Source organism: Microtus oregoni, unplaced genomic scaffold, assembly GCF_018167655.1.
Source record: "Microtus oregoni isolate MIOR12 unplaced genomic scaffold, Mior012 000007F_ref0000211, whole genome shotgun sequence".
NCBI classification, from domain to species: domain Eukaryota; kingdom Metazoa; phylum Chordata; class Mammalia; order Rodentia; family Cricetidae; genus Microtus; species Microtus oregoni.
Genome location: NW_024543066.1, coordinates 55,830,209 through 55,849,818, shown reverse-complemented (window position 1 = coordinate 55,849,818; position 19,610 = coordinate 55,830,209). Strand labels below are relative to the sequence as shown.

The 19,610-nt window shown below is 39.7% G+C and overlaps 1 protein-coding gene across 1 annotated transcript; it reads left to right on the top strand.

Moving 5' to 3' along the window:
• Window positions 1–403: 403 nt before the first annotated feature.
• On the top strand, window positions 404–799 carry LOC121450345 (late cornified envelope protein 1C-like). The gene has a single exon (XM_041655164.1). The coding sequence runs from the start codon at window positions 404–406 to the stop codon at window positions 797–799; it is 396 nt and encodes a 131-aa protein (XP_041511098.1).
• The last annotated feature ends 18,811 nt before the right edge of the window (window positions 800–19,610 follow it).

The following is a 19,610-nucleotide window of genomic DNA, read 5'->3' as shown; positions in this document are numbered from 1 at the left end:
CTCCTTCAGTAATCTAGAAGGTCTTGAAATTCTGACTTTAAACTAAAATCACCTTCAAGTAATGATTTCTCTTTGCTCTTACAATTACTTTTTTCTGAAATAATTTGTATACTGACATATCCATGAGACTAAGAGCAGTACACATTTTCCAATGTCACTAGGTATCATTCAATACTTCTGGTTTCAGGTGACAATGCGTATCTCAGTTGCATGTGTTCTGCGGTTTTAGAGTCCTGATGCACATGATGTGATAGCTATAGTATAGTAGAATTATGGGAGTATAGATGGTGTTCTATGACTACCAGTGACACTTCTGGGGGCCAGGAGAAGCAAGGTGTTCACAGTGTCTGGTGTCTGATATGTGTGTGATTCTCTTGCAGCTCCTGAACACCCACAAGCCGAGATGTCCTGCCAGCAGAGCCAGCAGCAGTGCCAACCCCCTCCTAAGTGTGCCCCCAAGTGCCCTCCCAAGTGCCAGACCCCAAAGTGTCCCCCAAAGTGTCCTCCTAAGTGCCCTCCTGTCTCTTCCTGCTGCAGTCTGGGTTCTGGGGGCTGCTGTGGTTCCAGTTCCGGGGGCTGCTGTGGTTCCAGCTCCGGGGGCTGCTGCAGCTCTGGCGGTGGTGGCTGCTGCCTGAGCCACCACAGGCCCCGCAGATCTCTCCGTCGCAGACACCAGAGCTCTGGATGCTGTAGCAGTGGTGGCAGCAGTGGATGCTGTGGTAGCAGTGGTGGCGGCAGTGGATGCTGTAGCAGTGGTGGCAGCTGTGGCAGTAGCCAGCAGTCTGGTGGTTGTTGCTAATCTGAAGAAGACTTCATCAAATGTCGTAGGAGGAAGCCATGCTCAGCAGACTGGTCCAGGTCTGCTTCCCTTTCCTCTGGTTTTTCTCTTTGGGCTGTGCTCTGAGATGCTGACATCTGTGAAAAGTTCTGTATTCCACTCACCAGATGACTGTGCTTCTTTCCCTCTTTGTTACAAATAAAAAAAGCCTTTGCGACAGTCCTGACAAGACTCTTGTTCATTTCTCAGCATCCTCTTGGTTCCATCTCAATGTTAAAACACACCGTGACCCATTTAAAAGTCTATTAGTCTTAATCTGTTTTTAATGTGCATCTGTGTTGTTTTTTGATTGCTTGAGGTTGATCTTGAAGCTGCTATGTTCGCTATCTGTACTGCTCAGATAGTAAATGGTACTAACTCCTGGTGGTTGACTCCTCCCCCTTGGTGTTCTGTGTATCTAATCTCATGGAGGAGGTACCAGGGAGGGTCGCACTCATCACTCAAACTCTTGGAAACAGTGGGATTAATTGACTCCAAGCAGAGGACAGCCCACAGTCACTAATCATGTGTTCCTTAGCAGGACCTCACAAAGGAGCCCTCGTGCTGGCAGGAACCTGGAAGCCATCTCTTAAAGGAGCTGTGCCATTGGTCACTGTCAGCAAACAGAGTCCATCTGAAAAAAATGTAGTTACCAAGAAATCCTGTCTGACTCCATTTTTGTGTGTCTAGAAGCCCTTTTTAAAAATCTTTCTCATTCTTTATGTGGATATATGTGTGCCTTGTTGGAAAGCCATATGTAAAATGCGGTTACTCTCCCCATCCCTTAGACACTTCTAAATAATCACTCAGACATTTAAAATTAATTACAGAATGTTTGACCTATAGTTCAGACTTGTTACTAACTAGCTCTTACATTTAAATTAACCCATTTCTATTAATCTTCGTATTGCCACATGGTCATGACCTTTACTTATCTGCTGGCATCTTGCTTCTTCATCCACTGTGAGTGTCTCTAACCTCTGACCTTTCTCCTTGTGTTCAGTTTGGATTTCCCATCTAGCTATATTATGATAGCTGTAGGCCAAAGCAGTTTTTATTATCAACCAATGAGAGAAACATATATTGACAGTGTACAGAAGGGTTACCCACAATGGCTGACTCTTTGGAATTGAATAACTTATTGGTGTGCTCTTCCCTAGGGAAGACTGTATCTCCCATTCTCAGCATTCCTTAGCTGCCTGTACTTCTTTTTGTAGGGCTGAGGTCTCATGGACTTTCCTCTGTTTACTTGTAATGTTTATTGTTGTTGTCCTTTCTTAGCTCACAGTTAGGTAGCTATGTTAATGAGAATTTGTGGGTACAGCCTATGACGTTGCTAGGAGACACAATCACAGCAAACCCCCTGTTCTTCTAAATATTACATTTTTTTCACCCACTATTGCATAGTGACACCTGATCCTTTTGTACCAGAGTTGTTATGCAGATGTATCAGTTGGGAATGGTTCTTACAATATGCATTTTGATTGGCTGTGGTTTTCTCTAACAATTTCTTATTTGAGCAAATTTTCCTTAATAGTATCTGAGGACTACACTCTTCTGTGGTCATAAGGACAAATAAATACTTAGAGTAAAATTGGGGATTATCTTGATTCAATGAAGTGATTACAGTAAGTATTTCTCCAGGCTTCATGATTAATTAGCCCTTGGTATTTGCGTAGGGTTCAGTACGTTGCATAATTCTCTTCTTTTGAGGGGATCTCCAGTCTAATTAGAGAGCTGATAGATAATCCCAAGGTGTGCATGGCACAACTGTATCCTTGGAGTTATTGTGTCAATGCAGCTCATTGCTGTGCGTCATAGGAACCATAGCTGGGTAGGACTATTGGTTTGTCCCATCATTTGGAAGCTTGCAGGGAGCCTTCAGGTATCATGAAACCTAGTCCTCGGTGAGGAGACATCCAACTCTATTCCAGCTCTGTGTCCTAAGGCACCAGGTCTGAAATGCTTGGTGTCATCAGCAATAGAAACTTCCTGTTCACCTGTGTGGGGAAAGCAAGCTCAATGCAATATCCTGCATGTTTTGGGAGTTCCTTGGCCTTTCCCTATTGACTACTGAAAACAGGGATTCTCATGAAGGACATTGGGTAGTTTTTAGATGCTCCTTGGCTGTTGAAGGGAACATTTTCAGCACAGGTGAGAAAATGTCATTTAAACTGTATATGTAATTTTAGACACAAACTTACATGCATTATAACTTGTTGAAGTAAATAGCCAATACTATAATTCTTATGAGTTTTTCAGACATCCTTACTGATATTTTGTCATTCTTTCCATCTTCTGTAGTTACAGCTCTCCTCCTCCCCCACTAAGGCCCCCAACTTTTCTACATTCCCCTGAAAATGTGTTGTAGAGAATTATTGTAAGTGTGCTACATTTTTTTTATGCTGTGGAGCTTTGTTTTAATGATGCAAAGATGTGCTGCATTCTTTTTCATGTTACATTTGTATAACTCTGTGAAGCTGTATTACTTTTTCTCTGTAAAATGCCTGATTGGTAAAATAAAGAACTTGAATGGTCAATAGGTAGTCATGAAAAAGGTTATCCAGGGCTATCAGGCAGAGAGAATAAATAGGAGGAGCCATCTGGGAAGAGAAGAAGCAGGAGCAAGAAAAGAAGAGGTGAGAAAAGAAGGGACAGCCACACTGTCAGACAAACAAGGAATCAGAAGGAGAGAAAAGATTTACAGAAACAGAGAAAGGTGAGAGCCCAGAGGCAAAAGGTAGACAGGAAAATTTAAGTTAAGAAAATCTAGCTAGAAACAAGCCAAGCTAAGGATAGGCATAAAGAAGAAAGAATAAGCCTCTGTGTATGATTATTTGGGAGTTGGGTAGTGGACACCCACAGAGCAAAGAGCAGAGAAATAAGAGTAAAAACCAAACAAAAAGCTATACAGCTGTAACACTGTATAACATTTTAATTTGTATTCCACTATTCCGGTCTCTATAGCTCCCCCAACACCAAGTCCTGCAATGTGTCCTTTTACTTTCCTGATGTGTCCAGGGTATGTACTCACATCTGAACATTTGGAAGTAGGAGTCTCAGACAAGGGAGAGCATGTGATATCTGTCTTTCTGGGTCTGGCTTTTTTCAATCAATATAATCTACTTCCATCCTTTAGCCTGTAAAGAACAGCATTCTATAGTGTACATGCAAAACATTTTTGTATCTATTCCTTGGTTCAGGGAAATTTAAGTTGTTTCCATTCCTTAGCTACTGTGAGTAGATGAGCAATGAACACAGCCTGAAAAGAATCTGTGAAGAACAAGTGGGTGTCCTTAGGCATATGCAGAGGCGGCTATGTGGTTCTTTACTTCAGCACTTTGAGGATTCTCTGTAAATATTTCTGTAGTGGTTGTACCAGTTTGTAAACACACCAACAATGAACGAGAGTTCTTTGTTCCTTCTCCTGCCTCTGACTGTGGTTTGTTGTGTATTGTTTTCTGACCTTTGTCTCTGATTGTAGTAAGAAAAAAATCTCCACATTGTTTTCAATACATCTCACCAACTGGTAGGAAGGATGAACATTTTTTTGAGATATTTCTTATCAAGTGTTTTATTTATCTCTTTTTAAAAGTTCTTTTCATTTTCTTTTGTCTTTTTGAGAACTTTCTGTTTATGCCTAAAGCCCATTTTCAAATTGGTCATATTAATTTTCATTTTTTATGTGAGTTGTTTATTTATTTTGGATAGTTATGCTCTGTAAGATGTATAGCATGCAAAGATTCTTTGCTATCCTATGGGCTTCCCCTTCAGGTTTGTGAAATCCCAGTTGTCATTTCTTGGCCATAATTATTGGGCCAATCGAGTCTTATTCAGTAAGTCTTTTTCTACACCTTTATCGTGTTTGATACTGTACCTGTTTTCTTCATTTCTTTCAGTGTTTCGTGTTTGAAATTTAGAACTTTTATTTAGAGTTCATTTTTATGCAAGGTGATATATATAGGTCTAGATTTCTTTTTGTTGAAGATCTTTTCTTTTCTCCCGTTTATGTCTTTAGCATCTGTGTTAAATACTGAAGTTATGTGTACTTGTGTTTGAATTTGAAGGGTCCTGGAATAAGAATATAAAAATGTAGATTCCACAAATGAGAATGTAGAAATAAAGAAATATAAAGTTGTAAGCCTAGGAGAATGAAAACAGACTGTCAGCAGCTTTCTCAGTTGCTTGAAGAATAACTATTAACAGTGTGATATTTTGCTTTACAATCAATAACTCTATTTATAAGGCCAAAGCATCTCTCTGCAAACTGAGAGCTAGCCCATGGATATGAGCTGAGTCAACTTTTAGGAAATAGATAAATGACCTCTGGGTTACACATTATCCCTGTTATATGAAACTGGCAGCATCAAAGGGGAGACCACAGGGCTTAGTAAACACTGCCTGGAAGTACGAAGGAAGACAATAGATTACTAGTTCAACTGAAAAACTCTGTTAACGAGATTGTAAAATAGAACAATCTGTATTTGAGTTTTCCCTTGAGATTGTAAAAATTCCTTTGTTCAGACCTAATGCTTGGTGCCCCGACTATAAAAAGATGGGTTCAATTTATAAAGAACTCAAGAAACTAGACCGTAAAAGGCTAATCAACCCAATTATAAAATGGGGCACTGAGCTGAACAGAGAATTCTCAACAGAAGAACTTCAAATGGCCAAAGGACACTTAAGGTCATGCTCAACTTCCTTATCGATCAGGGAAATGCAAATCAAGACAACTTTAAGATACCATCTTACACCTGTCAGAATGGCTAAAATAAAAAACACCAATGATAGCCTTTGCTGGAGAGGTTGTGGAGAAAGGAATACACTCATCCATTGCTGGTGGGAATGCAAACTTGTGCAACCACTCTGGAAAGCAGTGTGATGGTTTCTCAGGAAATTAGGGATCAACCTACCCCTGGACCCAGCAATACCACTCTTGGGAATATACCCAAGAGAAGCCCTATCATACAACAAAAGTATATGCTCATAGAAGCATTGTTTGTAATAGCCAGAACCTGGAAACAACCTAGATGCCCTTCAATGGAAGAATGGATGAAGAAAGTATGGAATATATACATATTAGAGTATTACTCAGCAGTAAAATACAAGGACTTCTTGAATTTTGCATACAAATGGATGGAAATAGAAAACACTATCCTGAGTGAGGTAAGCCAGACCCAAAAAGAGGAACATGGGATATACTCACTCATATTTGGTTTCTAGCCATAAATAAAGGACATTGAGCTTATAATTCGCGATCCTAGAGAAGCTAAATAAGAAGGTGAATCCAAAGACAAACATATAGGCATCCTCCTGAATATTAACCTTCATCAGGTGATGAAAGGAGACAGAGACAGAGACCCACATTGGAGCACCTGACAGAAATCTCAAGGTCCAAATCAGGTCCAGAAGGAGAGGGAGCACAAGCAAGGAACTCAGGACCGCGAGGGGTGCATCCACACACTGAGACAATGGGGATGTTCTATCGGGAACTCACCAAGGCCAGCTGGCCTGGGTCTGAAAAAGCATGGGATAAAACTGGACTTGCTGAACATAGCAGACAATGAGGACTACTGAGAACTCAAGAACAATGGCAATGGGTTTTTGATCCTACTGCATGTACTGGCTTTGTGGGAGCCTAGGCAGTTTGGATGCTCACCTTACTAAACCTGGATGGAGGTGGGCAGTCCTTGGACTTCCCACAGGTCAGGGAACCCTGATTGCTCTTCGAGCTGATGAGGGAGGGGGACTTAGTCGGGGGAGGGGGAGGAAAATGGGAGGCGGTGGCGGGGAGGAGGCAGAAATCCTTAATAAACAAATAAAATTTAAAAAAAGAACAATAAAGAGCGAGTGAGAGAGCCCCCCCCCCCAAAAAAAAGATGGGTTCAGAAACTGGTCTTTGCCACAGTCTTACAAACACCATCTCTGGCTCTGGCTGTGGTTTCAAAAAGCTGATAAGCTTTTTGTGTCCCATGGAGATTTTTAAAATTTTATTCCTGGATTCTGGTTTCTGGAATAAAGTTTGCTTCTGGTTTATTAGACGTTGGTGGTCTGTCCCCATCCTTGGGCAACAGAATTCTCTGTTTTACTCTATTGTTCTGTGTTTCTGTTGTTGTGCCATTTCAGTGTCTCCTTATTACTATGAGTCTGTTGTCTGAAGATCTCGAAGGGTAAGCTACTCAGCAATGAATATTTTGACTGTATGGGGTCTTTTGTGGTTCCCTATAAATTCTAGGATACAATTTTTATTTATTTATTTTTTTTAAAAAACCCTCTTTTCCATTGAAATGATTGAGATTGCCGTGACTCTGTTAAAAGCTTTTGTTAAAATGACGATTTTTACAATATTAATTCTGTCTATGAACATGTGTGGATATGGAATAGGATATAGGGAGGGGGACAGTGACCATAATTGTCGTAGAGGGGGCATATAGAAAAGTAATTGCGTAGAAGCTTCTCATATATATAAAAGAAATCTAAGTGGAATCACCCAATAATGGAGAAGACAAAGCCACAACAGGACATCTTGAGCTAACAGTGACAGAAATGGATTCAACATAAGTGATTTATTTGCATTACAAGCCCTGTGGAATTCCTAAGCAATGCAGTTGTTTGCTAAGATTATCTGTTGCTTGTTGTCTACAAACTGATGACAAAGCTCTGTTGCCAAAGACAATACCTTCATATCTCATCGAACATGGAGAAATCATGCTGGTGCCTAACTGGAGCCTTCACGGCTCCTGAATAGTGTTCATGGTACTGGAATGTAATCTGCAAGGTACAGAGGAAAAGATAAACACCATCCAGTGTTGTATCCTCTAATCTGCCAGGGTGATCTGCTTGTAAAATATGCTGGCAGAATAGTAGTAGCACAAAGGTTGTGGAAATATCCAACGGCTATTTCACTGAATTTAAGGCCTAGTCCATGAGATAGATCCGATGCATGACCCTGCTTTGTTGGCCATGGGCCTGAGACTAAACAGGCCATGGAACTAGAGAGAATCAAATGCTACTGTATTACTAAAGGAACACTGCAACTAAATGACCCCCAAAGACATTCTTGAGTCTCCATAGATCAGTGTCTCAGTTACCCAGCATTGGAGAAAGTTCATCATGCAGAGACCCATACAGGACAAGTCACTGAGAGTCCTCAATGGCATCATGTTTTTATCAAACCCTTCCTCCAGGGTTCAGGGAGCTATGCTGAAGAGGTCATGGAAAGAGTCCATGAGCCAGTGGAGACAGAAGACACAAAAGAAACAATCCCCTCCAGACTCAACAGCACTGAAGCTCATGTGAATTCACAGACACTGTGGTAATAGACACAAGGCCTGTACAGGGTCAAGAGAGATGGTTTTCAGCATAGAGAAGGGACGTAGACACTGCAAGGAAAGCTTCAGGGAAATCACTAAGAGGACCACTTAGTGGTTAGAGAAAGGCTTAGTGAGGATTAAAGTGCCAGGGCTGTCTCCCAGGGAGCAACTAGAGAGAAAGAAAATGGTGGAAAATCACATGGATTTAATATGACAGTTGGCAGAGTTAGGCCCTTGTGCCTATACAGGCTGTTTGGATTGGCCAGGAACTAGATACCTTTGCCTTAGGTAGTTTATCTTGGAGGGCAGGTTAAGAGATTCGTTTCTGATAAACAGAAATCTCCCCTATGATGATCCTGAGAGATGCTGAAACTAGCCTTCCATTTACCTAACTCTAAGGTTTCTGTTACCTTGTCAGAGGGCTTCTGTGTAGGACTTTGACACCAGCACTGCTGTTTGGGGCTTCTTTGGACCGAGGAGACAGAAGCCCCCATTCATTTCCCAGAAGCTATCTCCACGTAACAACTCATAACAAAGGAAAAATTTTTTCCCCCAATGAAGTCCCATTTGACATACAAACCACATGCAAGGGCAGCTGCGGGCCTAGTAGTAGGTAAAGAGCACAAAAATATTTGAGAGGTATTGTTGGAGATTTATGTTATTTTATCTTAATTCTTTGGACATTGTTCACCTTAATGACACTTGGCTTATATATTATGCTTTGTGTTTTTCTATTTTATGGGTCATGTGTGTGTATTCACAGCTATCTCTGTGTAAGCATGTTTCCAGTGTTTTTCCTTTCTCTTTTCTCCTGTTTCATTTTATTTATTTTGATTTACTGGTTCTTTCTTTTTATTTTTTATGTTGCCTGTTTGATTTTAAAGGTTATGAGTAAGAACGGATAGAATTAGAATGGTGAAGAGGTAGGGAGTATCTACAAATAGGTGAAGAGGAGGGACCATGTTAGGAATATATTGCATAAAAAGAATTATTATTAATTAACAAAATGAAATGTCAGGAAAAAGATGCCTCTAAAACAATGTTGTATTTTCTCAATTCTCCCTATGAAGTGCAGAGAAATATCATTTTCATTTGGATTCCATCTAGAGCTCTTAGTGTTTTTTTTTTTATGTTCTAGAAGATTGGGAAAGTGCCTTTACAAAGCAGAAACAGCTGGTATTCCTTGCCCTCTGGATGCCAACAGTTTGCTAGACATGATATGCACATTGTCTTGAGGCAGTTGACTCAGTCTCCAGAGGTCATATTCAAGGTTGATGTTACTGTTCCAGCTAGCATTATACTCACACACACATACCTATGCACAGGAGGTGAGTAGAGGACCTGGGTGTGGAGTAGCTGGCATGTCAGCCACATAACCCTAGAATCCTCAGGTGAGCTATGTGGAAACTATTGGGAAATCAGGGATCATGTCCTGACCTCTCCCAATTGCTAAGCCTCCTGGAACAACTGAGGAGGAGACTAAACTCAAACCACGTGAGACAGGGAAAGGTTTCTCAAGGTCATATAGACACTCGGACCTCAATTCTACCTCAGACTTCAGGTTCCAATGGGATGAACCAAGTTGAGGAGTATCTATTTCTTAACTTACATACGAATGAAGATGTCAGGAAGAGGATTAAACATTACCAAGTAGCTACAGAATGATTGTGTTAAACTACTGAAGATAACAAAAACAAAAACTCTAAGAAAGGTTGTTAAGGATTTCATCATGACTACATTAAACATCATGGATAAAAATAAAAATGTGTAACTAAGCTGCATTATCACAGCAGCTAAAGTTTGGGGAATATAATTTAGAGAAAATCATAATCAAAGAACAAAAATGATATCATTCACTTACAAACAAATTGGAGAGCAGGTGGGAAAGCTTCAGATAAAGTAACACTAAGGGCTCCACATCGTAAGATTCTCCTTGTGTTCACTGGTACACAGTCCTGAACAAGTCTTAGCTGCCGACTTTGTGGTAGTTACCATGGTGAGGGTTAGGGTCTTCTATGCGTCTGATGCTGCAACACAGCAAATGGAAGATCAAAGGGCTTTCGGGGCTGCATTTTGAGTTAGAACTTTGAGTATGTACAAATACTACATTATTTGAAAAGAGAATATGATATTCAGACATGGAGGCAGATTATAGATACACATAATTAGATGATATGAGGTAGAGAAGCACGTATCTCTCTATATGAAACTATAGATTAATAAATACTCATATTTATGGATTGCATTTTATTTGTGCTCAACATGCTCATGTGTCCCAGGTACATTTTATTTCCGAGGACTGAGATTTCCAGAGCCTACCAGCATTTAAGGAGAGGAGATTTTTGTCAATTGTGTCTGTATTTTCTTTGTATTGGCACCTTTTTCTCTTTGAATTTGCTTAATCTTAATGATTCTCTAGAAACATATTATTATAAAATGAATCAACTATTTTTACTAAATACTGAAAATAAAAACATTCAAAGTAATATGTTCATATATAGTCTATAGACATGTAGAATATGAATGACATTCAGATGCATACAGAAAAGACAGAGTGCTAATGACCACAGAAACACATTTTTGTGAACTACTAATCAATGATTTTATTTAAAATAACCAACTTTCTTTCACTCAAAGATAAGTCCACCAGTGCTTTGTCTCACGGGAAGGAGTAAGATAACTCTGTTTTCCTATTTCTTATAGGCGAAGAACATGATTCCTTTTATCTCGTGCAAACTCTTTTGCTGATTTTCTTCTTACTAATGAGCTATGTGACCTCTCCAGCAACAGCACAATGGTTCCTCGAGAGGGATATGCTGGCTCCTAAGGAGTTTCCAGAAACTGTGAAATGGTAATGACTGGAGTAGCACATTCCTAAAGCAGGATTCCTTGTAAATTCAAGAACTATCCAATATAAATTTATATACCAAACAAATTAAAAAACAGACCAAGTGGGGATACCTAGTCTCTCTGGTAACAACAACTGCATTTCTGTAATTAATGAATAATATTTTTCAAATCTTGGATTTACTTGTGGCATTTTTATACATATCAATAATTGAACATCTCCATATATTTTGTTTTAAAAGATTACATTTTTATTGTTAATGATGTGTGTATGTGTGTGTGTGTGTGTGTGTGTGTGTGTGCATGTACGTGTGTGTGTCTGTGTTCATACCTTGTAGGTGAGAAGAGAGTGTTAGAGGCCCTGAAGATGGAGTTCCGGGGGTCTGTGAGCTGTCCAGTGTAGATGCTGGGAACTAAACTCAGATCCTCTACAAGAGCAGTGTGCATTCTGCACTGAGGAGCATCTCTCCATTTCTGTCTCTAGAGAGCAGTGTCCTCACCCTGTATTTAGCAATTTGAACATCTGTCTGCTGTAACTGTGTACCATGATGCTCTATTTCTGTGAGCCACATTTTACTGTTTCAATATTTCATTCATTTTCATAATATTCTTCAAATATTCTCCTTAATACTTCACTGTAGTAGTTAAGTGGGAAATGAAGCAGGACAGATAGACTCTCAGAACCACAGCAGCATTTCTTGGTGCTGAACAAGACGCAACAACATTATGCAGGCTTCTTATAATATAGGCATCTATACCGCACCCATATATGCACAGTTGAGAACTACATGGATGGAAGCTAACATCCAAGAAACCCAGTGTATTATTGTATCAATAGGACTATCAGCTGCAGATATCACATGAAGATTCAGCAGAAAAGGAGGAAAACAGAGACATGACTGGTTCCCAATGTAGGTACTCTGTGAGTATTCCAGGTTTAAGGATTAAGGAATCCACTTCCTCCCTTCATGCCTAAACCATGTCCTAAGGTAGATGCAGCATGCCTTGGCCCCATGGAGGAAGGCTATTAGGATCATCTGGTCATCACCAGTCACATGACAATGTAGTGTCACGAGGCAGATCCACCCCTGTCCACACACTCTCTGACAGGCTGAGACAGAGCCCAGGATCAGAATAAAAGGGCTGAGGGACAGGGCACTTCCATCATTCACCTCCTGAAATACCCACAGACCGTGAGCTGCCTGTCAACTTGGTAAGTATCCATGGGAGGCAAGAACAGAGACTTTTCCAGAGGGGTTGCCAGACCGGAGTTAAACAGCAGCCTGGGAGGAATCTCCACACCTAGAGCCCATATTCATAGACCATGAACCATGTTGAAAAGTGTGGGGTGAAGCAATGGGGACATGGCCACTGGAATACTTGAGGCATTCTGACTCTGGAGAGAACAAGGTACCTTCAGTGGATAGGAACCCTTGGTATGAGATGCTGAGCACAGAAACCTGAGCATCTGGACAGGCTCAGGGAAGAGTTAGCCTGTGAAGAAAATGCTTCCCCTCACTCCTGAAGACCAGCTAGATCAGGAAAGGGCAACAGAGGCTCACTTAGGCTTGGGAAAGAAATAGATTCCTGGTTCTAGAAACTCTTCACACACGTCTCTGATCAAGAGGACCCCACCTGGATGACATTGACCTTGTCACCCGTAACCTGTGGAGGTGGTGATTTGGAATACTCTGAACTCTGTACTCACAACAGGGGCTCACAGTCCCATGGCAAATTGAAGTGGTTTTGCATATTTTTCTTTGAGGGACTAAGAGTACTCAACCATTAGTAAGCTATAAGGTCTTAAAATACAGACTTTAAACTAAAATCTCCTTCAAGTAATAATTAGTCTTTGCTTTTACAATTATTTTCTCTGAAATAATCTGTATACTGGCACATCTAGGAGGACTAAGACATCAGACTTTTTTTTTTTTTTTTTTTTTTTTTGGTTTTTCGAGACAGGGTTTCTCTGTGGTTTTGGAGCCTGTCCTGGAACTAGCTCTTGTAGACCAGGCTGGTCTCGAACTCACAGAGATCCGCCTGCCTCTGCCTCCCGAGTGCTGGGATTAAAGGCGTGCGCCACCACCTGACATCAGACATTTTAAATGTCACTAGATAATCATTCAGCACTTCTGGATACTGGGTGACAATGAGTATCTTGCTTGCATGGGCTTCTGAGGTTCTGAATTCAAGTTGCCCCATTGTGACAGCGTGAGTGTGGTATAAATGAAAGGGCTATGTATGGTTACTTCAGGGCTCATAGGTGAAATTCGGGTGGCCAGAATGTTTCAGGTGTTCACAGTGTCTGGTGTCTGATATGTGTATGATTCTCTTGCAGCTCTTGAACACCCACAGACCAAGATGTCCTGCCAGCAGAGCCAGCAGCAGTGCCAGCCCCCTCCCAAGTGCACCCCCAAGTGCCCTCCCAAGTGCCAGACACCAAAGTGTCCTCCTAAGTGCCCCCCTAAGTGTCCCCCTAAGTGTCCTCCTGTCTCTTCCTGCTGCAGTCTGGGTTCCGGGGGCTGCTGTGGTTCCAGTTCCGGGGGCTGCTGTGGTTCAAGCTCCGGGGGCTGTTGCAGCTCTGGCGGTGGTGGCTGCTGCCTGAGCCACCACAGGCCCCGCAGATCTCTCCGTCGCAGACACCAGAGCTCTGGATGCTGTAGCAGTGGTGGCAGCGGTGGATGCTGTGGCAGCGGTGGCAGCAGTGGATGCTGTGGTAGCAGTGGTGGCAGCAGCTGTGGCAGTAGCCAACAGTCTGGTGGCTGTTGCTAAGCTCAAGAAGATTTCATCAAGTTTCACAGGAAGAAACCATGCTCAGCAGACTGGTCCCGTCTTGCTGCCCTCTCCCCTCCTGCTTCCCCCCTTGGGCTGCCCTCTGAGATGCTGACATCTGTGAAAGGTTCTGTATCCCACTCACTAGAAAACAGTGCCCCCTTGCCTCTTTGTTACAAATAAAAAAGTCTGGACAACGGTCCTGACAAGATTCTTGTTCATTTATCAGCATCATCCTCATTCCATGCCTTAGTCATCTTTTCCTGCAAACGGAGAGTGTCACTCTGAGCTTTGTAAGCATGTGTGTGTTTCCTATAACTTTGTACCAGATATTCTACTGCATCCATAAGAACTAAGATGGCCTCTTTAGTAGCAACTTGATGTGAGGACTTAGAAATGGTAACCACTCATCAGAGCTATAAAACCTGGGAACAACCCAGTGTCCATGGACTTGAAGGTCAATGTTCACTATTAGACATTCATTAGAAGGAACAAGATTAATCAGATTAATTGAGGATAATGAGAACATCAGTCAGTCATTTCTCTTCACATCTGTGTTTTTCTTCCTCTTTTGTAAGTGAAGTTTGACCTAGACCTACAGAAAATTACATTGTTTCCATCCCTTTATTTTGCTGCTGTAGCTAAGTTGTTACAATGTGGGAACTTGGGCACAGCTGACCACCACAATGGTCTCCCTCCTTCCCTTCTGCTGGTGGCTGCTTAAATCTTGACACTGAGGAGTTCAGCACTCAAGAGTGGATGGTTTGGCAATATTTGCCTGTGCCTGCTCCATCCTCTGTGATTTGTTTTCAAATAAACCCACTGCAGTAGTGTTAAACAGATGTTTCATTGGACTGTGGTTTCTTTTAAGTTTCTAACTCTGCCCCCGTCCTTAGTAGGAAAAGGCTTTGTCATCATTTTCCCAGTGTCTCCTCCACATATGAGTGACCCTCAAAATGCCCTTGTTGAGCCTACCACCTCTAGATTCAAGTTCATATGCACATATATGCAAAGAGTTTAAACACAATAAAATGCATTAATTTAAATAAAAATTTGGTTATTTTTGCAAAATATTTAGAGTTATAGAGTTATATGCCACACTGAATACTGTTAAAGCTATTTGCATGCTTCAATGTATGCATGTAACAATGTATAAACAGCAAAGCCTCATTATAGTATATAAATGAATATGTGGTGAACATTTTCAATAAAATTAAATTTTATGTTGTAGAAGGTGCAACTGAACTGACAGAAAATTTCAATTTAGAAAAGTATAGTAAATATTAAACATTTTGTATATGTTCATGTATTTTAGTCTATATTCTTATATGACAGAAGATGTGTGAGACTTACCTTTCTGTGAATGAGCTTTTAACTAATCTGATAGCTGAATCCATCCATTATTCTACAAAGGATTTAACTAATTTTTATGAATGAATACAGTTCCAATGACCACGCTACCACATTTTCTTTCTGTACACTGATGGTCATTTAGATAGGCTCTCTATGGTGGCTAATATTGATGATGCAGTACACATGTCAGCCTGTAGGGGACTCTGTGGGACATTAACGTTGAGTACCCAGAATTGTTGGAGCTAGATCCCAAAGCAATTCTAGTTTTGATGTTCCTCTTCTTCAACATTCTCCCCATCATGGTTGGTCACAGGTTTTTTTTTTAATGGTGGCCACAATGACTGCTGTGAGCTGGAATCCAAGAGTAAGTGCACTTTCCATGACTGTGGTGGCTAAAAACATTATTGTTCTTTCGAGGTCTGTGAAGAATTTTGGTGGGATTTCGATGGGCATTGCATTAAATCTGTAGATTGCTTTTGGTAAAATTGCCATTTTACTATGTTAATTCTACCTACACAAGAGCATGGGAGATCTTTAAATTTTCTTGTGTCTTATTCAATTTCTTTCTTCCGAGATTTAAAATTCTTGTCATACAAGTCTTCCAATATTTTTTTTTTCCTTTTAGTTTTCAAGACAGGGTTTCTCTGTAGCTTTTGAAGCCTGTCCTGGAACTAGCTCTTGTAAACCAGACTGGCCTCAAATTCATTAGAGTTACTCCAAGAGACCTTAAGCTATTTATGGCTATTGGGAAGGGTGATGCCTACCTGATTTTTTTCTTAGTCCATTTATCTTATGTGTAAAGGAGGACTATTGATTTTTTTTTTAGTTATTCTTGTATCCTTCTTCATTACTAAAGGTGTTTATGAGTTGTAGAAGTTCCTTGGTAGATTTTTGGAGGGTCAGTTATGTAAATTATCATATCATCAGCAAATAGTGAGAGTTTGGCTTCTTCTTTTCTTATTTTAATTCCCTTGATCTCCTTTTGTTGTTTTATTGCTCTAGCAAGAACCTCAATTACTATATTAAATAGGTATGAAGAGAGTGGACAACATTGTATTTTTCCTGATTTCAGTGGGATCACTTTGAGTTTCTCTCATTTATTTTGATGCTAGCTGCTGGATTGCTGTATATTGCCTTTATTATGTTTAGGTATGTTCCTTGTATCCCTGCTCTCTCCAAGACCTTTATCATGAAGGGATGTTATATTTTGTTGAAGGCTTTTTCAACATCTAATGAGATGATCATGTGGTTTTTATTTTTCAGTTTGTTTATAGGGTGAATTACATTGACAGATTTTCATATGAGGAATCATCCCTGTATCTCTGGGATGCAGCCACCTTGATCATGGTGGATGATTTTTTTAATGTGTTCTTGGATTCAGTTTGCCAGTATTTTATTGAGTATTTTTACATCAATGTTCATGAGTGAGATTGGTTTACAATTCTCTTTCTTAGTAATGTCTTTGTGTGGTTTGGATATCAGGATAATTGTAGCTTCATAAAAGGAGTTTGGCAATGTTCCTTCTGTTTCTATTGTGTAGAACAATTTGAGGAGTATAGTTCTTGCTTGAAAATCTTATAGATTTCTGCACTGAAACCATCTGGCCCTGGGCTTTTTTTTTTTTTTTTTTTTTTTGATTAGGAGACTTTTGATGACTGTTTTCTATTTCTTTAGCACATAGATCTATTTAATTTGCCTCTCTGGTCTTGATTTAATTTTGGTCAGGGATATTTATCAAGAAAATTGTCCATTTCCTCTAAGTTTTCCAATTTTGTAGAGTACAGGTTTTTGAAATATGACCCAATGATTCTCTGGATTTCCTCTGTGTCTGTTGTTATGTCCCCCTTTTTGTTTCTGATTTTGTTAATTAGGATATTCTCTCTACGTTTTAGTTAGTTTGGATAGAGGCTTGTCTATTTTGTTGATGCTCTTGAAGACAAAGAACTAACTCTTTGTCTCATTGATTCTTTGTATTGTTTTCTTTGTTTGTATTTTGTTGATTTCAGTTCTCAATTGATTATTTCCTGTGGTCTAGACATCCTGGGTGAGTCTCCTTCTTTTTGTTCCACAGTTTTCAGGTGTTCTATAAACTCACTATTGTGGGATTTTTTTTCCAACTTCTTTATGTAGACATTTAGTGCTATGAACTTTCCTCTTAACACTGCTTCCATTGTGTCCAATAAATTAGGCATATTGTGTGGTAATTTTCATTGAATTTTAGGAAGTATTTAATTTATTCCTTTGTTTCTTCCTTTATTTCCTCCTTGACTTATTCATGATGAAGGTGAGCATTGTTTAATCTCCATGCATTTGTGGATTTTCTAAAATTAGTGTTGCTGTTGAATTCTAATTTTAAGCTATGGTGATCCAATATGATACATGGGGTTATTCCAATTATTTTGTATCTGTTGTCGTTTACTTTGTTACCTAGTACGTGGTTAATTTTTGAGAAGGTTCCATGAGGTGCTGAGAAGAAGGTATATTCTTTTACATTTTGCTGGAATGTTCTATTGATGTGTGTTAAAGCCCTTTGAGTCATAACATCTTATTCCCTTATTTCTCTGTTAATTTTCTGCCTGACAGTTCTGTCCAGTGATGACAGTGGTGTGTTGAAGTCTCCACCTATTAGTGTGTGCAGTTTAATGTATGAGTTAAGCCTCAGTAGTGTTTCTTTTACATATGAGAATGCCCTGTATTTGGGGCATAGGTGTTCAGTACTGAGATTTCCTCTTGATGGATTTTCCTGTGATTAATATGAAATGTCCATCTTTGTCTCTTTTGATTGATTTTCATTTAAAGTCTGTTTATTTAGATATTAGGATAGCTACACCAGCTTGTTTCTTATGTCCATTTGATTGGAAAAATTTCCCCCAACCCTTTACTCTGAGACAATGTCAGTCTTTAAGATTGAGATGTGTTTCTTGTATGCAGCAGAAGGATGGATTTAATTTTCATATCCTGTTAACTTATATTTTTTTATAGGTGAGTTGAGTCTATTAATGGGGTATTAATGACCAGTAATTGCTAGCACATGTTAATTTAGTTTTGTTGTTGGTGATGTTATTTTGTGTGTTTTTCCCTTGCTTGGGATTTTCTGCTGAAGATCATCTATTGTCTGTGTGTTTGTGGATGTAGCTAACTTTCTTGGGTTTGAGTTTTCCTTCTAGTACTTTGTGTAGTGCTGCATTTGTGGTTACGTATTAGTTAAACCTGGCTCTGTCATGAAATATCTTGTTTTGTCTGTCTATGGTGATTGACATGGGTATAGTAGTCTGGGCTGGCATCCGTGGTCACTTAATGTCTGCATAACACTTGACAAGGATCTTCTGGCTTTCATTGTTCCCACTGAGTAGTCAGGTATAATTCTGATGGGTCTGCCTTTATATGTTATTTGGCTTTTTTCCTTCACAGCTCTTAATATTCTTTCTTTATTCTGTATCTTTAGTGTTGTTATTATTATGTGGCAAGGGGACTTTTTTTTTTATCCTGTCTGTTTGGTGTTCTGTAAGCTTCTTGTATCTTCATATTCATATCTTTATTTAGGTTGGGAAAGTTTTCTTTTATGATTTTGTTGAATATATTATCTGTGCTTTTGAGCTGGAATTCTTCTTCATCTTCTACCCCTATTATTCTTAGTTTTGGTCTTTTTTATGATGCCTCAGATTTTCTGGATACTTTGTGTTAAGCTTTTGTTAGATTTAATGTTTTTTTTTTTCACCAGTTAGTCTATTTCCTCTATTGTATCTTCAGCACTTGAGATTCTCTCTTCCATTTCTTGTATTTTGTTATTTATGTTTGCATTTGTGGTTCCTGATTTTTTTCTCAGAAAATAATAAATGGATTATTTTCCATTTCCAGAATTCAGTTTTTAAGTTTTGAATATTTTTTTCATCTGTTTGATTACTTCTTGGTTTTCTTTAAGGAATTTATTCATTTCTTCCAAGTTTTTGTTTACCTTTTCCTCCATTTCTTTGAGGGAATTTTTCATTTCCTCTTTAAGGGCCTCAAAAACTCTCCTAAATTTAGATTTTAGGTCATTTTCTTCTGCTTCATCTATATTTGGGTGTTCAAGTCTTTCTGTTGTAGAACCACTAGTTTTTGTTGGTGTCATGTTGCTCTTGTGGTGTTGAGTGTGTTCTTACCTTCTCTGGCCATCTTTTCCTCTGATTGGTGTAGTTGGGGCTGTGTCTTTGGTGATAAATCTTCCAGGTGCCAATGGATCCAAGGCTCAGATGTTGCTCCTCATGGTTCAGTCAGGTCCACAATTCCAGTTGCACAGAGGCCATTTGGTATTTCCAGAAGTTTTTGAGGCACAGGCAGTTCCTTGTCCAAAGGCCAATCATGCCAAGAAGAAAAAAAACTCTGAGTGGAGTGTCTTTAGTGCTTAACATTTTCTCAAGAATAGGCAATTTATGTTTTCTCAGGAATAGATTCGTGCTGCCAGGAGCAATCGTGTCTCATTTCAACAAAACCCAAAGTTACTTAAATGCCATATTTTACAGCTCTTT